The 19260-nt window shown below is 42.8% G+C and overlaps 1 protein-coding gene across 2 annotated transcripts; it reads left to right on the top strand.

Moving 5' to 3' along the window:
• The first annotated feature begins 15734 nt into the window (after positions 1–15734).
• On the top strand, positions 15735–18313 carry dlx3b (distal-less homeobox gene 3b). 2 transcript variants are annotated; one of them, NM_001140828.1, is given in 4 exon segments: positions 15758–16259; positions 17099–17283; positions 17546–17597; positions 17830–18311. In NM_001140828.1, coding segments are annotated over 4 exon segments (618 nt in total). In that variant the 5' UTR covers positions 15758–15916; the 3' UTR covers positions 17868–18311.
• The last annotated feature ends 947 nt before the right edge of the window (positions 18314–19260 follow it).

Below are 19260 nucleotides of genomic sequence, written 5' to 3'. Positions count from 1 at the left end.
GCTCCCTGCCTGTGCCATTAAACCCCTACAACTCATCCAGAATGCCGCAGCCCGTCTGGTGTTCAACCTTTCCAAGTTCTCTCACGTCACCCCGCTCCTCCGCTCTCTCCACTGGCTTCCTGTTGAAGCTCGCATCCGCTACAAGACCATGGTGCTTGCCTACGGAGCTGTGAGGGGAACGGCACCTCCCTACCTTCAGGCTCTGATCAGGCCCTACACCCAAACAAGGGCACTGCGTTCATCCACCTCTGGCCTGCTCGCCTCCCTACCTCTGAGGAAGCACAGTAACCGCTCAGCCCAGTCAAAACTGTTCGCTGCTCTGGCACCCCAATGGTGGAACAAGCTCCCTCACGACGCCAGGACAGCGGAGTCAATCACCACCTTCCGGAGACACCTGAAACCCCACCTCTTTAAGGAATACCTAGGATAGGATGGAGTAATCCTTCTAACCCCCCCCCCCCCCCTTAAAAGATTTAGATGCACTATTGTAAAGTGGTTGTTCCACTGGATATCATAAGGTGAATCCACCAATTTGTAAGTCGCTCTGGATAAGAGCGTCTGCTAAATGACTTAAATGTAAATGTAATGTATGTTTCTTGTTTAGTATAATCTACTTATTATATCAATATTACCGTGTATCATCTTAAAAAATAAGCACTGCTGAAAATCATGAAAATCGTGTATTATAAATCCCTATTCAGTCCTAAATCCAATATGGCCGCATTGTTTTATGAATGCACTCATTATTCCAGAAGGTTGAGTAGGATTAGGCTAACAGGATCTGGAATGTGAAGTGTTGCAATCATAGCAACTGGATCCTCTCTATTCCACCCACTGTATGTGTGTGACTATGTGTATGTTCAGCCTCTTTTCCCCACCGTGTGAGTACACTCTCTCTCATGGGTGTGTGTGAATGCAGAGTGAGGCCTTTGTTTTCCTGTGACAGGGGGAGCCGCGCTCCACAGAACTGCACATTTTCCACTCAATTGAATGGCTCTCTCAGATCATTAAATATCCATTCATTAGTGCTGGGGGGCCTTGGGGACACTGCGCAAGACAAACACATGGAGGCCCGACTGGGTGGCACTGTCTCTCACCAGCTATCTGGCCCGATAACAATACACTGCAGTATGTGGTAGGTAGCAGTTTAGATACTTCAGTTTAGGCAGCGTAGACAGTGCTCTATTTACGGTTAGATTTATGGTTTATTTACAGTTTATACTGTAGACAATGGTCATTCTATTTATGCAATGACCACATGTAATATTTATGGTATTACAGGCAAATAAATCTAATTTCATTCAAATTTGTTGTCTGTATTATAGTTTGAAATCCTTTCAGTGACTGAGAACATGTTTCTTTAAAGGTGCTTAAGAGTCATATTGCATATTTATTCAACCGGGTGACACAGTGCTCCTTACAGTCAGCAGGTGCATTAGCTTTCTCAAATTTCACAAGCACAATGGAATTATGTTAAGTATGTAAGGCCTACTGTAAATATAGGATGACCCATTAAGAGATCTCAGTCAACCCACAAGTCAGCCCTCATACTGTACTTCCTGTCTGTGTATACAGTAAGTATAACAATATAAATAAAAATGATATTGCCTAGAGATACTCATAAATACTGTATCTATGTCATGTCTATTGACCCTACTCAGTGGTGACTCTGGGGAAGCTTCTAGAATGTCAATCACCCCCTTTGGAATGCTTAACACAGTATGTGACTGGGCAGGAAAGGAGAGGAAGGCTCGGGCTATGGTGTATTTATGCAGCTTTATCACAGCAAAGCTCAGAGGTATTGTTGGCTGACACCGATGAGTACTGCTTATTAACCTCACTAGATGTGTTCCCTAATTTGGATGGTCATCTACTGCAGTGTTCCTCAACCTTTTTTTGTGCTAGGGCCCAAGCTATGTTGATTCCTCACGGAGAGGACCATTTAGATTAAAACGTAGCTGTCTTTTGAAATTGACTAAATTCTGTCAGCTGACCCATCTGAAGGACTGGGGCCGGACGGTCCACAAACCAAACGTTGAGAAACACTCACCTATCATGGTCTATCATGGAGTCAGTTTGGCTGAGTTTTGTGTAGGCGGTTGAGGTGGAAAAGTGTAGGAATGGTAATTCCCCCAACCCCTCTGTGCTGAGACATTCCCAGAGAAATGACACCTCTAGTCTCCACACAGTCAGTGTTAACTTACAAAAGCTTACAAAATAACAAGGTGCATGTCAAAGAAATCCTTTCACAAGACTGTGCTGTAATTTCCCTCCCTTGCACAGAACTCAGTCAAAGAGCTTTTTAAATGTGGTTGGGTGACTAACTAACTTAGACTGACACAAACCTACACAAAGACACCTCCAGATTGAACACGTTGTCATGGTTCCTGTCATTATTTCCTGTCTACCTCCGTCACTGAGGCGCAGTCAAGTGTGTGGGCCTCACTGAACACTGAATTAAACACAGTCCAAATTAAATTTCATGCCTGTGCAGGGCTCTAGTGTAAACAGTGGTCTTGTCATGGGAAAGCGTGTAGCCTAACTCCCGTCCAGAGATGTGTTGTGAGGAGATATACCGGGTGTTGATGTCATGGAGATAAGCAGAGGGTACTGTTTCATCTAGACCCCCTCCGTGTCTTAACCCCAGCCAAAACAAACAGAGACTGATAAGCCAGGGTGGGGCTTCCTAGCCCTTCACTGGGAGGGCATCTCGACTGTGCACAGACACTCAAGGAGTGAACACACCACATAGTAACCGAGGCTACATGCTCACAATTCTCCAATAACCAATAGGAGTGGTGGATGACCGTTAAGGGTGAGAGGTCAAAGCCTATAGAAAACCAGTAGGGGTTCAAAGTTCAAACCGTGGAGTGCTGGGCTGGTCTGGGGATTTGTAGTCAGAGGTTGTATCTTTATAACCTCTGAAGATCTTCCTTAACTGCTGTTAGAGAATTTTGGAATGCCATTAAGTTTGGAGAAGCCCAGCGATCGCTCAGAAAACATTGCACCACCCTAGAGACAGCCAGTGCTGAGCCTTCTTATTGCCTTACACGGCCCTCCCTTGGCAGCCAAACTCCCACTCAGAAAGAGGCAATTGTGAATAAGAGGAGTTGGAGGGGCCGAGGGAACAAAGAGGATGTAAAGAAGTGGAGACTCCCTTTCTCTCTCTCTCTTTCTTTTGATCACTTCCTCAACAGCTGTTTCCAGCCATTCTGGGATCAGTAGGGCTCCAGTCAGAATAGATTATGCATTCTTGCGGACTGGGCCGAAGTTGCCAGGATGTTGGAGGGTTTGATGCCTCTATATGTGTGCGTGTGTGTGTTTGTGCAAGCTTAGGTGTGCACACAAGTAAGTGTGTATGTGTTTGAGACAGAAAGAAAGAAAGAAAGAAAGAAAGAAAGAAAGAAAGAAAGAAAGAAAGAAAGAAAGAAAGAAAGAAAGAAAGAAAGAAAGAAAGAAAGAAAGAAAGAAAGAAAGAAAGAAAGAAAGAAAGAAAGAAAGGGATTAGATAGACAGAAAAGACAGAGAGAGGTCCATTCAGCCAAAGGGGGAACAACAGGGACTATTCTTACTGAAGGGACAAGTTGGACAACCAAAGGGAAAAGATGCAGCCTGGCAGCATGGGCATAGCCTGGGCACAGACAGACAGACAGCCCAGACATTATTGGTCTTTCAAGAAGAAATGCTTCACTGGGAGACAGTGACATTGTCCAGCATGCTGGGTTGGCACTTCTCACCGCAAGTTGGCATACAGTGCATTCTGAAAGTACTCAGACTCCTTGATTTTTCCACATTTTGTTATTTTTTTCCCCCTCATCAATCTACACACAATACCCCATAATGACAAACGAAAACAGGTTTTATTTTTTTGGTGCAAATGTATTATGAATAAAAAACAGAAATACCTTATTTACATAAGTATTCAGACCCTTTGCTATGAGACTCAAAATGTAACTCAGGTGCATCTTGTTTCCATTGGTCATCCTTGATGTTTCTACAACTTGATTGGAGTCCACCTGTGGTAAATTCAATTCATTGGACATGATTTGGAAAGACACACCTGTTTATATAAGGTCTTACAGTTGACAGTGCATGTCAGAGCAAAATCCAAACCATGACGTCAAAGCAATTGTCCGTAGAGCCCCGAGACAGGATTGTGTCAAGGCACAGATCTGGGGAAGGGTACCAAAACATTTCTGCAGCATTGAAGGTCCCCAAGAACACAGCGGCCTCCATCATTCCCGAAGACGTGGATGTCAATTATGACAGCCCCCCGCACCTCTCTGATTCAGAGGGGTTGGGTTAAATGCGGAAGACACATTTCAGTTGAATGCATTCAGTTGTACAACAGACTAGGTATCCCCCTTTCCCCTTCCATTCCTAAATGGAAGAAGTTTGGAACCAACAAGACTCTTCCTAGAGCTGGCCGCTCGGCCAAACTTAGCAATCGGGGGTGAAGGGCCTTGGTCAGGGAGGTGACCAAGAACCCGATGGTCACTCTGACAGAGCTCCAGAGTAACTCTGTGGAGATGGGAGAACCTTCCAGAAGGACAACCATCTCTGCAGCACTCCACCAATCAGGCCTTTTTGGTAGAGTGGTCAGAGGGAAGCCACACCTCAGTAAAAGGCACATGACAGCCCGCTTGGAGTTTGCCAGAAGACACGTTACAGACTCTGACCATGAGAAACAAGGACCTCAGACTGGGGCGAAGGTGTACCTTCCAACAGGACATCGACCCTAAGCACACCAGTGTCTTCTTTTTTTTAAGCCCATAACCATGTGTGTGAGGTGTATACTTTGGCTTTGTTTCAATGTAGATTTATTTAAGACTAACAAGAAACACTCATGTGACCCTGAATTAGCCCACTGCAGTAAAAGGTTAAGTTAATTACAATTACAGTTACAATGTTGATTGGCATGGAATGCTGTAGGGGTCAGAGAGGTGCACTGTTTATAGTTTATACCCCCAGGGTTGTTAGTTTAAATCTCACGTCTTTGTAAAAACACTCTTTTATAGTGGACACTTGTTTAAGTACCCTCTAGTGAGTCATGAATAGACTGGCTAATATTTCCTTTATCATCAACTACGCCCACTCAGTTTATCTCTCATGTAATGATCAGATATATTTGGATTCATCTGCTGAGAGTGCCCATTCATATTCCTTGATTGAAATCCAATATGTTCTCTCGATCTCCTCTGAAGCTAGTCACAACCTTTTTCAAAGCACAGGGCTGTGGGGATGGGATGTCATGGAGAGTTGCATGCACCTGCCTCTAAGACTGTGTGTGTCACGTCCTGACCATAGAAAGCTGTTATTTTCTATGGTAGAGTAGGTCAGGGTGTGACAGGGGTTTTTTCTAGTTTAGATTTTCTATGTTGTTATGTTCTAGTTTTTGTATTTCTATGTTGGGCTTTTTTGGGATGATCTCCAATTAGAGGCAGCTGGTCATGTTGTCTCTAATTGGAGATCATACTTAAGTAGTTTTTTTCCCACCTGGGTTTGTGGGAGATTGTTTTTGAGTTTATTTGTGTATCTTGCATAGTTTCACAGTTCAATAAAATATGTGGAATGATACACACGCTGCACTTTGGTCCGCTCCTTCCGACGAACGACGTGACAGTGTGTGAACGCATGTATGCGCATACACACACACACACACACACACTCCAAGGGTCATCTTAAATGGGCTGGACTGTGGGGGAACATTGGGAGCGGAAGTGTGTTAAAACTCTTGAAAACAATTACAGAAAGAGGACTGTCCTTTAAGGCCTATTGCAGTCAGTAGATGGCCAATACGAGTGGGCCTTTGACTCTGGGGATTTATACATGTGGGGGTGGTACCACTAGGGTCAGGGGGACTTTTAGACAGTATTCACTACAGGTTGTACACCACGGTTCCCCAACTGGCAGCCCACGAACCTGGTTTTATTTGCCCACCCAAGTTTTCACAGCGAAAATGTAATACTCTTCTTTTTTCTTCTTCCATTGTAGGACATAAAAGACAGTACAAAACTAGGAAATCATCTCCAAGAGATTTTAATTTAAGAAATATGTTCCCAAGTATTCTCACACAAGAGAGAAACGTGATCATATGCAAATATAAGCAACGTTTTAAATGATTATGTTTCAGTCAAACATTATACTGTATTTGTTTTGGCTTCTTGCGGTCAATTTGCAGTCTACAAATTATTTGTAATTGTGTTCCGGTACCCCGACCATCCGCTCAAGAACAAATCGGCCCGCGGCTGAGTCTAGTTGTACACTGTGTGTGCGTACATGCTTGCATACTTTAGTCTACTGTGTGTGTGTGTGTGTGTGTGTGTGTGTGTGTGTGTGTGTGTGTGTGTGTGTGTGTGTGTGTGTGCACATTCATGCATTCTGTCACAACATCTGGCTACATCTGGCTCCCATTAGGTATTTGACTCCTTCAGCAGGCTACTATAATTGATCATGTAATAAATCATGGTCTATCAATGAGAGAGGCTGGTCTGAGAGTGCAGCCAAATCTGCAATGCTAAACACTGGCATCTATTGTGAGACATTTCCGGCAAAACAACAGGTAAGATGTACATTCTGCAAGGGCATCTGACTGAACTGCACCTTACAGAAGTAAATTGAGCAGAGCCTCCAAACCCACTTCTGTATGATTGTTTTTGTATTTCTGCTTAGGGCCCAACGGTTACCTCCTACAGGCGGGAGAGGTAGGATTCTCACTGCTGTGCAGGAAACTGCAATCGTTGATATGGTCCCATCAGAAACAATGGCATAAAACTCACAGAGATTTGGGACAGAGTGTTAGCAGACAACATTACATTTGGAAATATTCACAATGTAAACATAACTATTTCTAGAGTCCTGAAACAACATAAAGTCAGGATGAAGCAGTTGTACACTGTCCCCTTTGAGAGGAACTCTGAACGAGTCAAGCAACTCAGGAACCAACATGTGTAGGTAAGATGACTATAAAATACAGAACTGGTTTTGAACAGAACCAAACAGGGCAGAGACACACAATGGCATGTTTTAAGGTATAATGTAAACTACTGTAATAGCCTAACTCTTATGTTGCCTTGTGGATTTATTTTAGAGAGTCATGGAGATTGAAGCCAGGCAAACACCCCACATATTCATCTTTGTGGATGAGGCTGGTTTCAGCGAGGAAGGAATGTGATTGGGAAAAGAGCCACAGTGGATGTCCCGGGCCAGAGGGGTGCCAACATCACAATGTGTGCAGCAGTATCCTCTGATGGATTGCTGTTACACAAACCGCTAATTGGGCCACACAACACCGAGCGTCTCATTTCATTCCTGGATGACCTCTATGAAAGGGTTGTGCCAGGTGAGGAAAGGGTTGCAGTGAGGCTAAATCGGACAACGTTTATAATTGTATGGGACAATGTGGCATTTCACCACTCCCGTGCAGTCACAGAGTGGTTTGCAGCCCATCCCAGGATGGTGTCACTTTTCCTCCCACCTTACTCTCCATTCCTCAACCCCATAGAGGAATTATTTTCCTCATGGTGGTGGAAGGTTTATGACCACCATCCACATGATCAAATGTCCCTCCTAGACGCAATGAATGCTGGATGCCTGGACATATCTGCAGAACATTGCCAGGGATGGACCAGGCATGCCAAAAGATTATTTCCTAGGTGTATTTCCCAAGATGACATAAGATGTGATGTGGATGAGAACCTGTGGCCAAATGCAGAACACGGGATTGACTAGCATTGCTACTGTATCTGTATCGGCAGACGGTGTATAAACAAATTATTGTATTTTGGAATCACTCAATGCCAAAGAATGACATAAAACATATTGAAGCATATTGCATCATGTCTGATACATTCCTGTAACATATACTGCAGTGAATTCTAAACAGTAGAGAGGTGTCATTCTTGTTTTGTAAAGAAAACATTGTGTAATGCTACCTGTTGTTAGTGTTGTTTAGGTCATTGTTTTATGAGTGACAACGTGTCCTTGTTGGATGACAACCTTTGCTAGTGTTATGGAAGAATGAGTTGATTTGAGACATGTATGAAGAGTTTTGGTAGTTTTAGTGCATTTTGGATGTGAAATGAACTGCTGTGTCAAGCTGAAAGTTGATTAGGAGAACTGTGTGAAGAGTTTTGAAAAAGTGACCTAAGTATTGAGAAATGGGTCCTAGCGATTGTAGAAAACTGTTATACACACGGGAGGCTTGCAAGACGGGGCTCTCAGATTCATACAGATACACACTGTACAGAGGCCTGTGTCCTTGAGTTGGAGCCATTGTGGCTTTCATTAATGACCAGAGAGATACTTACTGCTGGCTCTCCCACTCACCAGCTTGCCTTGACCCCCCTGACTCCCTAACCCAGCCATCCATTCTGTCTAATGAGTACTACACCCAGGCTTTATCTGGGAGGACATTACCTAGGATTTACCTGGGAGGACATTATCCAGGCTTTAACTAGGCTCTTTCCTCCCCCACCATTGTGGCTTTCATCAATGAGCATAGAGAGATGTACTGCTGGGTGTCCCAATCACCAGAGTGCCTTGACTCCCTGATTTTCTAACCCAGCCATCCATCCATTCTATCTGATCAGTACTCTGTAGCCAGGACACTTCAATATCTAAAGAAGCTTGCATTTTTTAGTCTGCTGTGTGTGTGTGTGTGTGTGTGTGTGTGTGTGTGTGTGTGTGTGTGTGTGTGTGTGTGTGTGTGTGTGTGTGTGTGTGTGTGTGTGTGTGTGTGTGTGTGTGTGTGTGTGTGTGTGTGTGTGTGTGTGTGTGTGTGTGTGTGTGTGTGTGTGTGTGTGTGTGTGTGTGTGTGTGTGTGTGTGCGCGCGTGCGTGTGCGCATGCATGCATGCATGCACGTGTTGTGCTGTGCATGTAAGTATGCACATTTCCTCTCCTTGTGGGTGTTTGCGTGCGCTTGCAGGCATGTCGGCACGTTTCCACATGCCTGGAGAAATAGGCCTGCCTCTATAATAATCTGCTATCATTCTAAAGCTAAACATGAAACTTTCCCCCCTGCATCGCCATAGGGGAATATTAACTAAATGACCTACAAGTGTGAGGGTTTTTCCTTCAAGCAGAGAACATGAGAACAGAACAGTCTCCTGAGAGGAGAAGCAGACTAACAAGAAAAAAAGAACGGCTGGATACTAAATAGGCACTTTGTGTGGAACAAGAGAGTAAGCGACTGACATAGAGGGTAGATAGATCATTCAAAGAGCTGACAAAGCGTTCTGTTCAACTTCACAGGTGAAGTACCCAGTCTTGTTTTAGGTAGTGGCTCCACTCCAATTGTCTCAGCACAAAAAGTATTTTCTTAAAGTGTCATTTCTCCAGCAAAATCAACCTCCCGGCATTTGGTTTGAATGTGACCATTGTTTGAATTACAGTCCTAAAGTCTTGTAGTAGAAGTTCCAAAACTCAAGTCAGTCTGTCTAATGCTGGTCAGTCGATTCAGTACTATTATACAGACACCCCTTTGGGCCTAGGGGGCTACCATAATGACACAGCTGGCTCTTAGAAGGATTTGAGTGGTTTGGCAGAAAATTACTCTCCTCAAGGATAACAGCTCCATTTAGAATGTCTCCTACAAAAGGTAAGCTCAATCCAGTATGTCGATGGACCAAACCCTGGTTAGCCAGTAATTACTGCTTTACAGTGAGATGCCCGAGCCTTTGTCCTATTCTGGAATACATCCAGATGCTCCAGTTTAACACATTACCCTAGGGAAGTACAGAAATACTTCCTTGAAGCTACTTTTTACTGTAATATATATAGTTGTTGTGAGAATATGTTCTGCAGCTTGGTCTACTGTACAATGGAAGTTCCGAAAAAAATGTCTGCCTGGGATACTTACTAACAATGAGCCTTTCATTTGCTTCTGTTCTATAACCATTCCAGCAGAAGCCTTCATGACCTCGGATCTAGATAACACAGCATTCCACCAGGAACCATAGTAGCATGTGAAAGAGTTTATACAGTATACAACGTCTTTGTGTGTGTGTGCTTGTGTGCACATGCGTGAGAGAAAGAGAAAGAGAGAGAGAGCGAGAGAGTTGTAAAGTTTCATGATGTGACATGTACGCCACCTGTTGGATGGTCTGTAGCACTACAGTGATGTTCTCTCATCTCAAAACGGACATACATTTCCTGTAGGTTGTCTCTGATCAGGTCTCGCTGGCTGTATTCCATGGGACAGGGCACAATCTGTGGCCAAAGACAAACTCAAGTGGCAGAAGATTGTTGTGTCCTTATGTCCCACTCGGGACGAGGAGGACTAAGTAAGTAAGTAACCTCTAGGCCTACTTCTTGTCATTATGGCCAAATATATATTCATTGCTTTTCACCCCAATAATGTATGTGGAGGCATTCTATTGCAAAATTGCAGTCATACACCAGAGAGTCAAGGTTACACAATGCATTCTTCTTTGGTGACGAGTTTCCTAGAATTAAAGCAGCTACATAAAGTAATGAATTATCCCTCTTACAGTTGTATTTCTAGCCAGGTCGTAATTGCTATACATTTTTCTGTTTATAACGGTGTACATATACTGTTGAACCTTCCACATACACACCACAAGGGGGTAGTATAACCTCATACATTAACAGGCATGGTTCAATGTGTTGTATTTAGAATACAATATAATACTCTACTTGGAGGAATTCATTACATATGTGACATCGACAGGAGTATGAATGCACAGATGTGGATAATGTCACTACAGTCATAAAAATATATACAGTACCAGTAAAAAGCTTGGACACACCTACTCGTTCAATGGTTTTTCTTTATTTTTACAATTTTCCACGTTGTAGAATACTAGTGAAGACATCAACACTATGAAATAACACATATGGAATCCTGGAGTAACCAACAAAATGTTCAACAAATCAAAACATATTTTATATTTGAGACTCTTCAAAGTAGCCACCCTTTTCCTTGATGACAGCTTTGCACACTCTAGGCATTCTCTTAACCAGCTTCATGAATGGAATGCATTTCAATTAACAGGTGTGCCTTCTTAAAAGCTAATTTGTGGAATTTCATTCCTTCTTAATGCGTTTGAGCCAATCAGTTGTGTTGTGACAAGGTAGGGGTGGTATAAGAGCACCTCCTCCCAGCTGCCCGCTGCACTGAGGCTAGGAAACACTGTCACCACCAATAAATCCATGATAACTGAGAATTTCAATAAGCATTTTTCTACGGCTGGCCATGCTTTCCACATGGCTTCCCCTACCCCGGTCAACAGCCCTGCACCCCCCACAGCAACTTGCCCAAGCCTCCCCCATTTCTCCTTCACCCAAATCTAGATAGCCAATGTTCTGAAAGAGATGCAAAATCTGGACCACTACAAATCAGCCGGGCTAGACAATCTGGACCCTCTCTTTCTAAAATTATCCGCCGCAATTTTTGCAACCCCTATTACTAGCCTGTTCAACCTCTCTTTCGTATCGTCTGAGAGCCCCACAGATTGGAATGCTGCCGCGGTCATCCCCCTCTTCAAAGGGGGAGACACTCTAGACCCAAACTGTTACAGACCCTATATCTATCCTACCCTGCCTTTCTATGGTCTTCGAAAGCCAAGTTAACAAACAGATCACCGAACATTTTGAATCCCACCGTACCTTCTCCACTATGCAATCTGGTTTCAGAGCTGGTCATGGGTGCACCTCAGCCACGCTCAAGGTCCTAAACGATATCATAACCGCCATCAATAAGAGACAATACTGTGCAGCTGTATTCATCGATCTGGCCAAGGCTTTCAACTCTGTCAATCACCACATTCTTATCAGCAGACTCAACAGCCTTGGCTTCTCAAATGACTGCCTCGCCTGGTTCACCAACTACTTCTCAGACAGAGTTCAGTGTGTCAAATCGGAGGGCCTGTTGTCCGGACCTCTGGCAGTCTCTATGGGGGTGCCACAGGGTTCAATTCTCGGGCCGACTCTTTTCTCTGTATACATCAATGATGTCGCTCTTGCTGCTGGTGATTCTCTGATCCACCTCTACGCAGACGACACCATTCTGTATACTTCTGGCCCTTCTTTGAACACTGTGTTAACTAACCTCCAGACGAGCTTCAATGCCATACAACTTTCCTTCCATGGCCTCCAACTGCTCTTAAATGCAAGTAAAACTAAATGCATGCTCTTCAACCGATCGCTGCCCGCACCTGCCCGCTCGTCCAGCATCACTACTCTGGACGGTCCTGACTTAGAATATGTGGACAACTACAAATGCCTAGGTGTCTGGTTAGATTGTAAACTCTCCTTCCAGACTCACATTAAGCATCTCCAATCCAAAATTAAATCTAGAATCGGCTTCCTATTTTGCAACAAAGCATCCTTCACTCATGCTGCCAAACATACCCACGTAAAACTGACTATCCTACCAATCCTTGACTTCAGCGATGTCATTTACAAAATAGCCTCCAACACTCTACTCAGCAAATTGGATGCAGTCTATCACACTGCCATCTGTTTTCTCACCAAAGCCCCATATACTACCCGCCACTGCGACCTGCATTCTCTCATTGGCTGGCCCTCGCTTCATATTCGTCGCCAAACCCACTGGCTCCAGGTCATCGATAAGCCTTTGCTAGGTAAAGCCCTGCCTTATCTCAGCCCACTGGTCACCATAGCAACACCCACCCGTAGCACGCGCTCCAGCAGGTATATTTCACTGGTCACCCCCAAAGCCAATTCCTCCTTCGGCCGCCTTTCCTTCCAGTTCTCTGCTGCCAATGACTGGAACAAATTGCAAAATCCCTGAAGGTGGAGACTAATATCTCCCTCTCTAAACTTAAGCACCAGCTGTCAGAACAGCTCACAGATCACTGCACCTGTACATAGCCCATCTGTAAATAGTCCATCCAACTACCTCATCCCCATACTGTTATTTATTATTTTGCTCCTTTGCACCCCAGTATCCCTACTTGCACATTCATCTTCTGCACATCTATCACTCCAGTGTTTAATTGCTAAATTGTAATTATTTCGCCACTATGGCCTATTTATTGCCTTACCTCCCTTATCTTACCTAATTTGCACTCACTGTATATAGACTTTTCTATTGTGTTATTAACTGTATGTTTGTTTATTCCATGTGTAACTCTGTGTTGTTGTTTGTGTCGCACTGCTTTGCTTTATCTTGGCCAGGTCGCAGTTGTAAATGAGAACTTGTCACGGCTGTCTGAAGGAGCGGACCAAAATGCAGCGTGTTCGTAGTTCCACATATTTATTAAATGTGAAACTGAATGCAATACACTTAAATACTTGAAAACACAAAAACAACAAACCATGACGCAGCGAGGACAACACACTACTCAAAAGATAATAACCCACGAACAACAATGAGAAAAACCCCTACTTAAATATGATCTCTAATCAGAGGCAATGAGGATCAGCTGCCTCCAATTAGAGATCAACCCCAAACAATCCCAACATAGAAATAGAAAACTAGAACTTAAACATAGAAATAGAAAACATAGAACAAACCAAAACACCCCCTGTCACGCCGTGCCCTAGTCTCCTATAGAAAATGACATCTTACTAGGGTCAGGACGTGATACTTGTTCTCAACTGGCCTACCTGGTTAAATAAAGGTGAAATAAAAATTAAAAAAAATACAGAAGATAGCCCAATTTGGTAAAAGACCAAGTCCATATTATGGCAAGAACAGCTGAAATAAGGAAAGAGAAACAACAGTCCATCATTACTTTAAGACATGAAGGTCAGTCAGTCCGGAAAATGTCAAGAACTTTGAATGTTTCTTCAAGTGCAGTCACAAAAGCTATCAAGCGCTATGATGAAACTGGCTTTCATGAGGACTATCACAGGAAAGGAAGACCCAGAGTTACCTCTGCTGCAGAGGATAAGTTAATTAGAGTTAACAGCCTCAGATTGCAGCCCAAATAAATGCTTCACAGAGTTCAAGTAATAGACACATCTCAACATCAATTGTTCAGAGGAGACTGCGTGAATCAGGCCTTCATGGTTGAATTGCTGCAAAGAAACCACTACTAAAGGACACCACTAAGAAGAAGACACTTACTTGTGCCAAGAAACACGAGTAATGAACATTAGACCGGTGGAAATCTGTCCTTTGGTCTGGAGTCCAAATTTGAGATTTTTGGTTCCAACCTCCATGTCTTTGTGAGACGCATAATAAGTGAACGGATGACCTCAGCATGTGTGGTTCCCACCGTAAAGCATGGAGGAGGAAGTGTGATGGTGTGGGGGTGCACTGCTGTTGACACTGTCAGTGATTTATTTAGAATTCAAGGCACACATAACCAACATGGCTACCACAGCATTCTGCAGTGATACGCCATTCCATCTGGTTTGCGCTTAGTGGGACTATTATTTGTTTTTAAACAGGACAATGACCCAACACACCTCCAGGCTGTGGAAGGGCTATTTGACCAAGGAGTGTGATGGAGTGCTGCATCAGATGACCTGGCCTCCACAATCACCCAACCTCAACCCAATTGAGATGGTTTGGGATGAGTTGGACCGCAGAGTGAAGGAAAAGCAGCCAACAAGTGCTCAGCATATGTGGGAACTCCTTCAAGACTGTTGGAAAGCATTCCTCATGAAGCTGGTTGAGAGAATGCCAAGAATGTGCAAAGCTGTTGTCAAGGCAAAGGGTGGCTACTTTGAAGAATCTCAAATATTAAATATATTTTGATTTGTTTAACACTTTTTTGGTTACTTGGTTATTTCATAGTTTTGATGTCTTCACTATTATTTTACAATGTAGAAAATAGTAAAAATAAAGAAAACCCCTTGAATGAGTAGGTGTGTCCAAACTTTTGATTGGTACCATATATATCAGCACCTCAACTTTCGCCACAATCATTCAACCATACACTAGGGAGCAGTGTTGCCCATGCTTTCAACAAGACATTTTTTTGAGTGTTTTTTGTTTAAAAAATAATGGCATAGAATATCATGGAAGGTTTTCAAAATGACTAGAACCTTGGGATAGTCTAAAGTCTGGATGATGACCATATCACCCAAAAAACTACATAACCTGGATGTAATGTGACTTCGTGCATCTACTTCACATACTTTTTGAGACCGAATCAATGAGCACTCCTTTAACAGAATGACAATAACAGTAACAATTTGTTGTTTTTGGAGATTGGCATAGATTTTGGAACACGCACACACGGGCACGCACGCATGCACACACACACAACAAATAATTTCCTCAAAGACATTCAATGGAATGGTTTCCTTATCCTTTTGATCTCTTCTCATTTTAAATTAGAATGGATAGGCTAGAGGCACAGTTTGGCCCCCTTTGAATAAGTAAACACGATGTCCTAATTCTGTATCTTAGCTCTTCTCAAGAACAAGGACAAGTAATGAGACAGACGTTCTGGCTTCAGTGGGTGGGATACGTAGTAGGCCACAAGAGTGCCAGTACTCTTTGAGCTCCATTTCAAACAAAGCACAAGATCACTCAAGAAGCCATGTAAAGTTTGTTTATAGCTTTTTTTGCTGTGCTTTGGAGTGATGTTGTCAACAGCTAAATAACTCTTAACTTGCCTCAAAAAGCCAGACCTGACTCGCCAAAAGGCATGCGTGTTTAGGCACTTTTGGCCAAGTGTAGGTTTTACATACTGAGCGCAACTATTTCGCCTTGAGGACAAGAGGGAGAGAAAAAAATATTGACTGGAGCCAATGAAAACGCAGTATCCATCCCAGCGCTCTATAATTCATTTTCACCGTGGTAGAGCGCAGCCACAACGGAGTTACTACAGCTAGGAGAGTTTGAGGACTTGCTCTCCAAGGACTTGCGTTTAGGGCGCACTACTGACTATATCTCTTCACTGCGATTTATTTTAACACTACTGCACAAACGTTCTGTATTTACGAATTATCGTGGACTTTCTTGTCTACCCATGATGAGTGGACAGATTTATGAAAAGAAGATAGCGAGCATTTTGACCGATCTCCCCGGATCTATGAGTTGCCATCCGAGCTCCAAGGACTCTCCGACTCTTCCGGAGTCCTCAGTCACGGACATGGGTTACTACAGTGGACAAACGGCTCACAGCCATCACGAATATTATCAGAGTCAAACATACGGGCAACAAATGAATGCCTACCATCACCAATTCAATCTGAATGGAATGGGTGGTGCGGGAGTTTATCCCACCAAGTCTGAATACCCTTACACAAATGCCTACAGACAATATGGACATTACAACAGAGATCATCTGCAGGCTTCACCTCAAAGCTCAGGTAAATACTGAAAAATATTGGAATTATTTATGTGTTATATTTTGCCTCATTTCGATGTTTACCCACTGAATCGTTTCCGTGTATGCGTAAATAGAGAGGAGGAGGAGAGAGACGGATAGGCAACATACATAGTGTGGAAAAAAACATTCAGGTAGTCTCTTGGGTAGTTTTAGGTTGTATAGGTCTGCTCTATCTGGGAACCATCTAACATATATTGGTTGACTATTCCAGTTAAACGAAATAGAAGGAGATAGCAGAGATAGCAAAAACAATTAAAGGGCCTGCTCTGTCATAGTCATAATTGGGTTTCAGACATATCATTCATTTCAACTGTTAAAATCATATTTTGTATAGGTGGGATTTATTACAAGTAGAGTGAATAGAGTGAAACTACAATACTGAAGTTGAAACCATGGTGCTAATAGATAGCCGTTGATTAATAATATAGCCAGTTATTAACAGCTAGTCATAAACCATTATGGTTAGTAATTGCAGTGATAGCAACTGTATGCGAATCACTTGCCAGATATTTAGGGATATTGTATAAAATATTGACCGACTATTGAGGTTATTATAGCAGGCTGAGCATGATCGAGACTTTTTCCATATATTTTAGCATTGCAACATGGAAATATTGCTATTGCTACTTCAACTGGCATATAACAATGTAATAATGATAATAGTATTAATATATTATCACAATAATAACATGCCATTTTTATTGATTATAACTTATTATTATTATCATTATTATTATTACATTGTTTTGGCATTGTTAAATGTTTTTTATAAACTGATACTGAGAACTAATGATGCAATTGCTGCTTCTTTCTTTATAGTGAAAGAAGAACCCGAGCCTGAAGTTCGTATGGTGAATGGAAAACCAAAGAAAATCCGCAAGCCGAGAACAATTTACTCCAGCTACCAACTAGCAGCGTTGCAGAGACGTTTTCAGAAAGCGCAGTACCTCGCCCTCCCGGAGAGAGCCGAACTTGCGGCTCAACTCGGTCTGACACAGACACAGGTAAATATCACATTATTCATAGGAAGCCTACGCTATTGTTTCATTGTATTGTAAAAAAGAAAAAAAAAGCATAGTTTATAAAAAAAATTGCATTTGAATATTGACAACTACAACAAAAGTTCACACAAAACCTTTTTGGATGTGTGTTCTTGAGCCAGGTGTCCTTATAACGTAGACCGGTCGGCCTACCTTTATCAAAATGACAATGTTCATTGTTTGAACATGACTTTAAGACTAATAACATTAATCTCTTTCCTAACAGGTCAAGATTTGGTTCCAAAACCGGAGGTCCAAATTCAAGAAGCTTTACAAGAACGGCGAGATTCCCCTTGACCACAGTCCAAATGCCAGCGATTCCATGGCGTGCAACTCCCCGCCATCGCCGACGGTCTGGGACAATAACTCTCTCACTACCCCCGCCATCAGGCCCCAGGTCCCGCAGCCGCCCCTCAGCTCGTCGCCCCCCTACCTGGAGGATTATAACAACCACTGGTACCAACAGGGATCGCATCTACAGCACCCCGGCGCAGTGCATCACCCAGTACCACAGCAAAGCGTTGGGGCTGTTTATTAACAAAGACTAAACATAGAGTTTTAATACGAGGCCCTTCCACATCAAATGAACTTTACAGAGCTCTAAAAAGTAGAAGCTGGCGCTGGCTTGTTTTTGGACGTAGACCTGACAGAAGTGAAAGTAGGTATTTCCCTGAAAAGCTGGGTAAACCATTTTTACTGTAGGCTAGCTTACCTAACACGGGAAGAATAATGACAAAACTGTTCAGTTGATCCATATTAAATCGTGGATATGGGTTTGCAGAGCATGCGTCAGAAACTCAGGTCATAATTTATATCGATTTGTACAAAATGTCGAAGGCTGTACATAGGTGTTAATAGAAAGCAGAACCACTAAGTTCATATTTGTTTAGATTGGAAATACCGCACTGTGGTGCTGCGAACCTTTTTATATTAATGTTGTAATTAGTATGTTATTATTGCCTTTCTGTCAAAACAAATAAAGATATCAATTGAATATTGTGTTTTTAACTTATGTTTTTACTCCCTTTAATCACTTATAAATAAATACATTATGTTTCTTCTGTATTTCGCTGGTCCAGTCGACAAGAATTAACAGACACAAAATAGAACAAACAAGACAGCTGCATTCTATGCCTATCTGAGATTTGTTGATATATATCGTAAATGTTTAATTTATATAATTGTTTTCTTCATTGCTGAGTGTTGCACCAAATATTTTATGGCCAACATCCGGAAAGAGTTAAATCTGTCGGTGTGACAGTTTGTCTGCCTCCCTGAAGCTTGATGCAGTCAGTATAGGTCCATGTTTGGTTTTTGGTCTGCGTGCAAAGAGGCTGTAGGAGGCGAAAGGCAAGCAGACATGATGGAGTCGCTTGATTTTACTAGTGTTCTGTTGCCAGATAACAGGAAAGAATACAGCCGACGGGGGGGGGGCTCAGGGATACACACACACAAACACCCACACACTCATAGACCCAAAACAAGAGCATCAGAGGATAGAAAATGTTGCAAATACTTTTGACCCATTCTTTGCTGGATTAATTCAGGAAGGCCTTGGTTGTGTTATCTCTAAATTCAGTCAAGAGCTGTTAAACACATTTTGAGGACGACTGTATACTTCATTGTACATTTAAGGCATGTGTGTGCGTGTGCGTGTGTGTGTGGGTGTGTGTGTGTGTGTGTGTGTGTGCGTGTGTGTGTGGGCGTGCGTGCGTGGGGGCGTGCGTGCGTGCGTGTTTGCATTGCGGCCGTGTGTGCGTGCGTGCATCAACACAGACCTACAGGAAATTAAACCAATTACATCTTGAATTATTACATTTTGAGAAAAAAAGATGAGGACTTGATTATCTCATAAGCAAATTTCAACATCAATCATCACATTTCTTAAATAAAACTGTCACCAATGTAATATATTGGCAAGATGTCAAAGGTATTTCATAA

The sequence above is a fragment of the Salmo salar genome, chromosome ssa19 (genome assembly GCF_905237065.1).
Source record: "Salmo salar chromosome ssa19, Ssal_v3.1, whole genome shotgun sequence".
Taxonomy (NCBI): Eukaryota; Metazoa; Chordata; class Actinopteri; order Salmoniformes; family Salmonidae; genus Salmo; species Salmo salar.
This window is presented reverse-complemented; position numbering and strand designations above follow the sequence as displayed.

Bases quoted from the DNA above. Each gene is read 5' to 3' on its own strand.
- dlx3b (XM_014158501.2), top strand. From the start codon at position 15,917: ATGATGAGTGGACAGATTTATGAAAAGAAGATAGCGAGCATTTTGACC. The intron at 16,260-17,098 runs GTAAATACTGAA...CTTTCTTTATAG, and splicing joins GGCTTCACCTCAAAGCTCAG to TGAAAGAAGAACCCGAGCCT. The intron at 17,284-17,545 runs GTAAATATCACA...CTTTCCTAACAG, and splicing joins TCGGTCTGACACAGACACAG to GTCAAGATTTGGTTCCAAAA.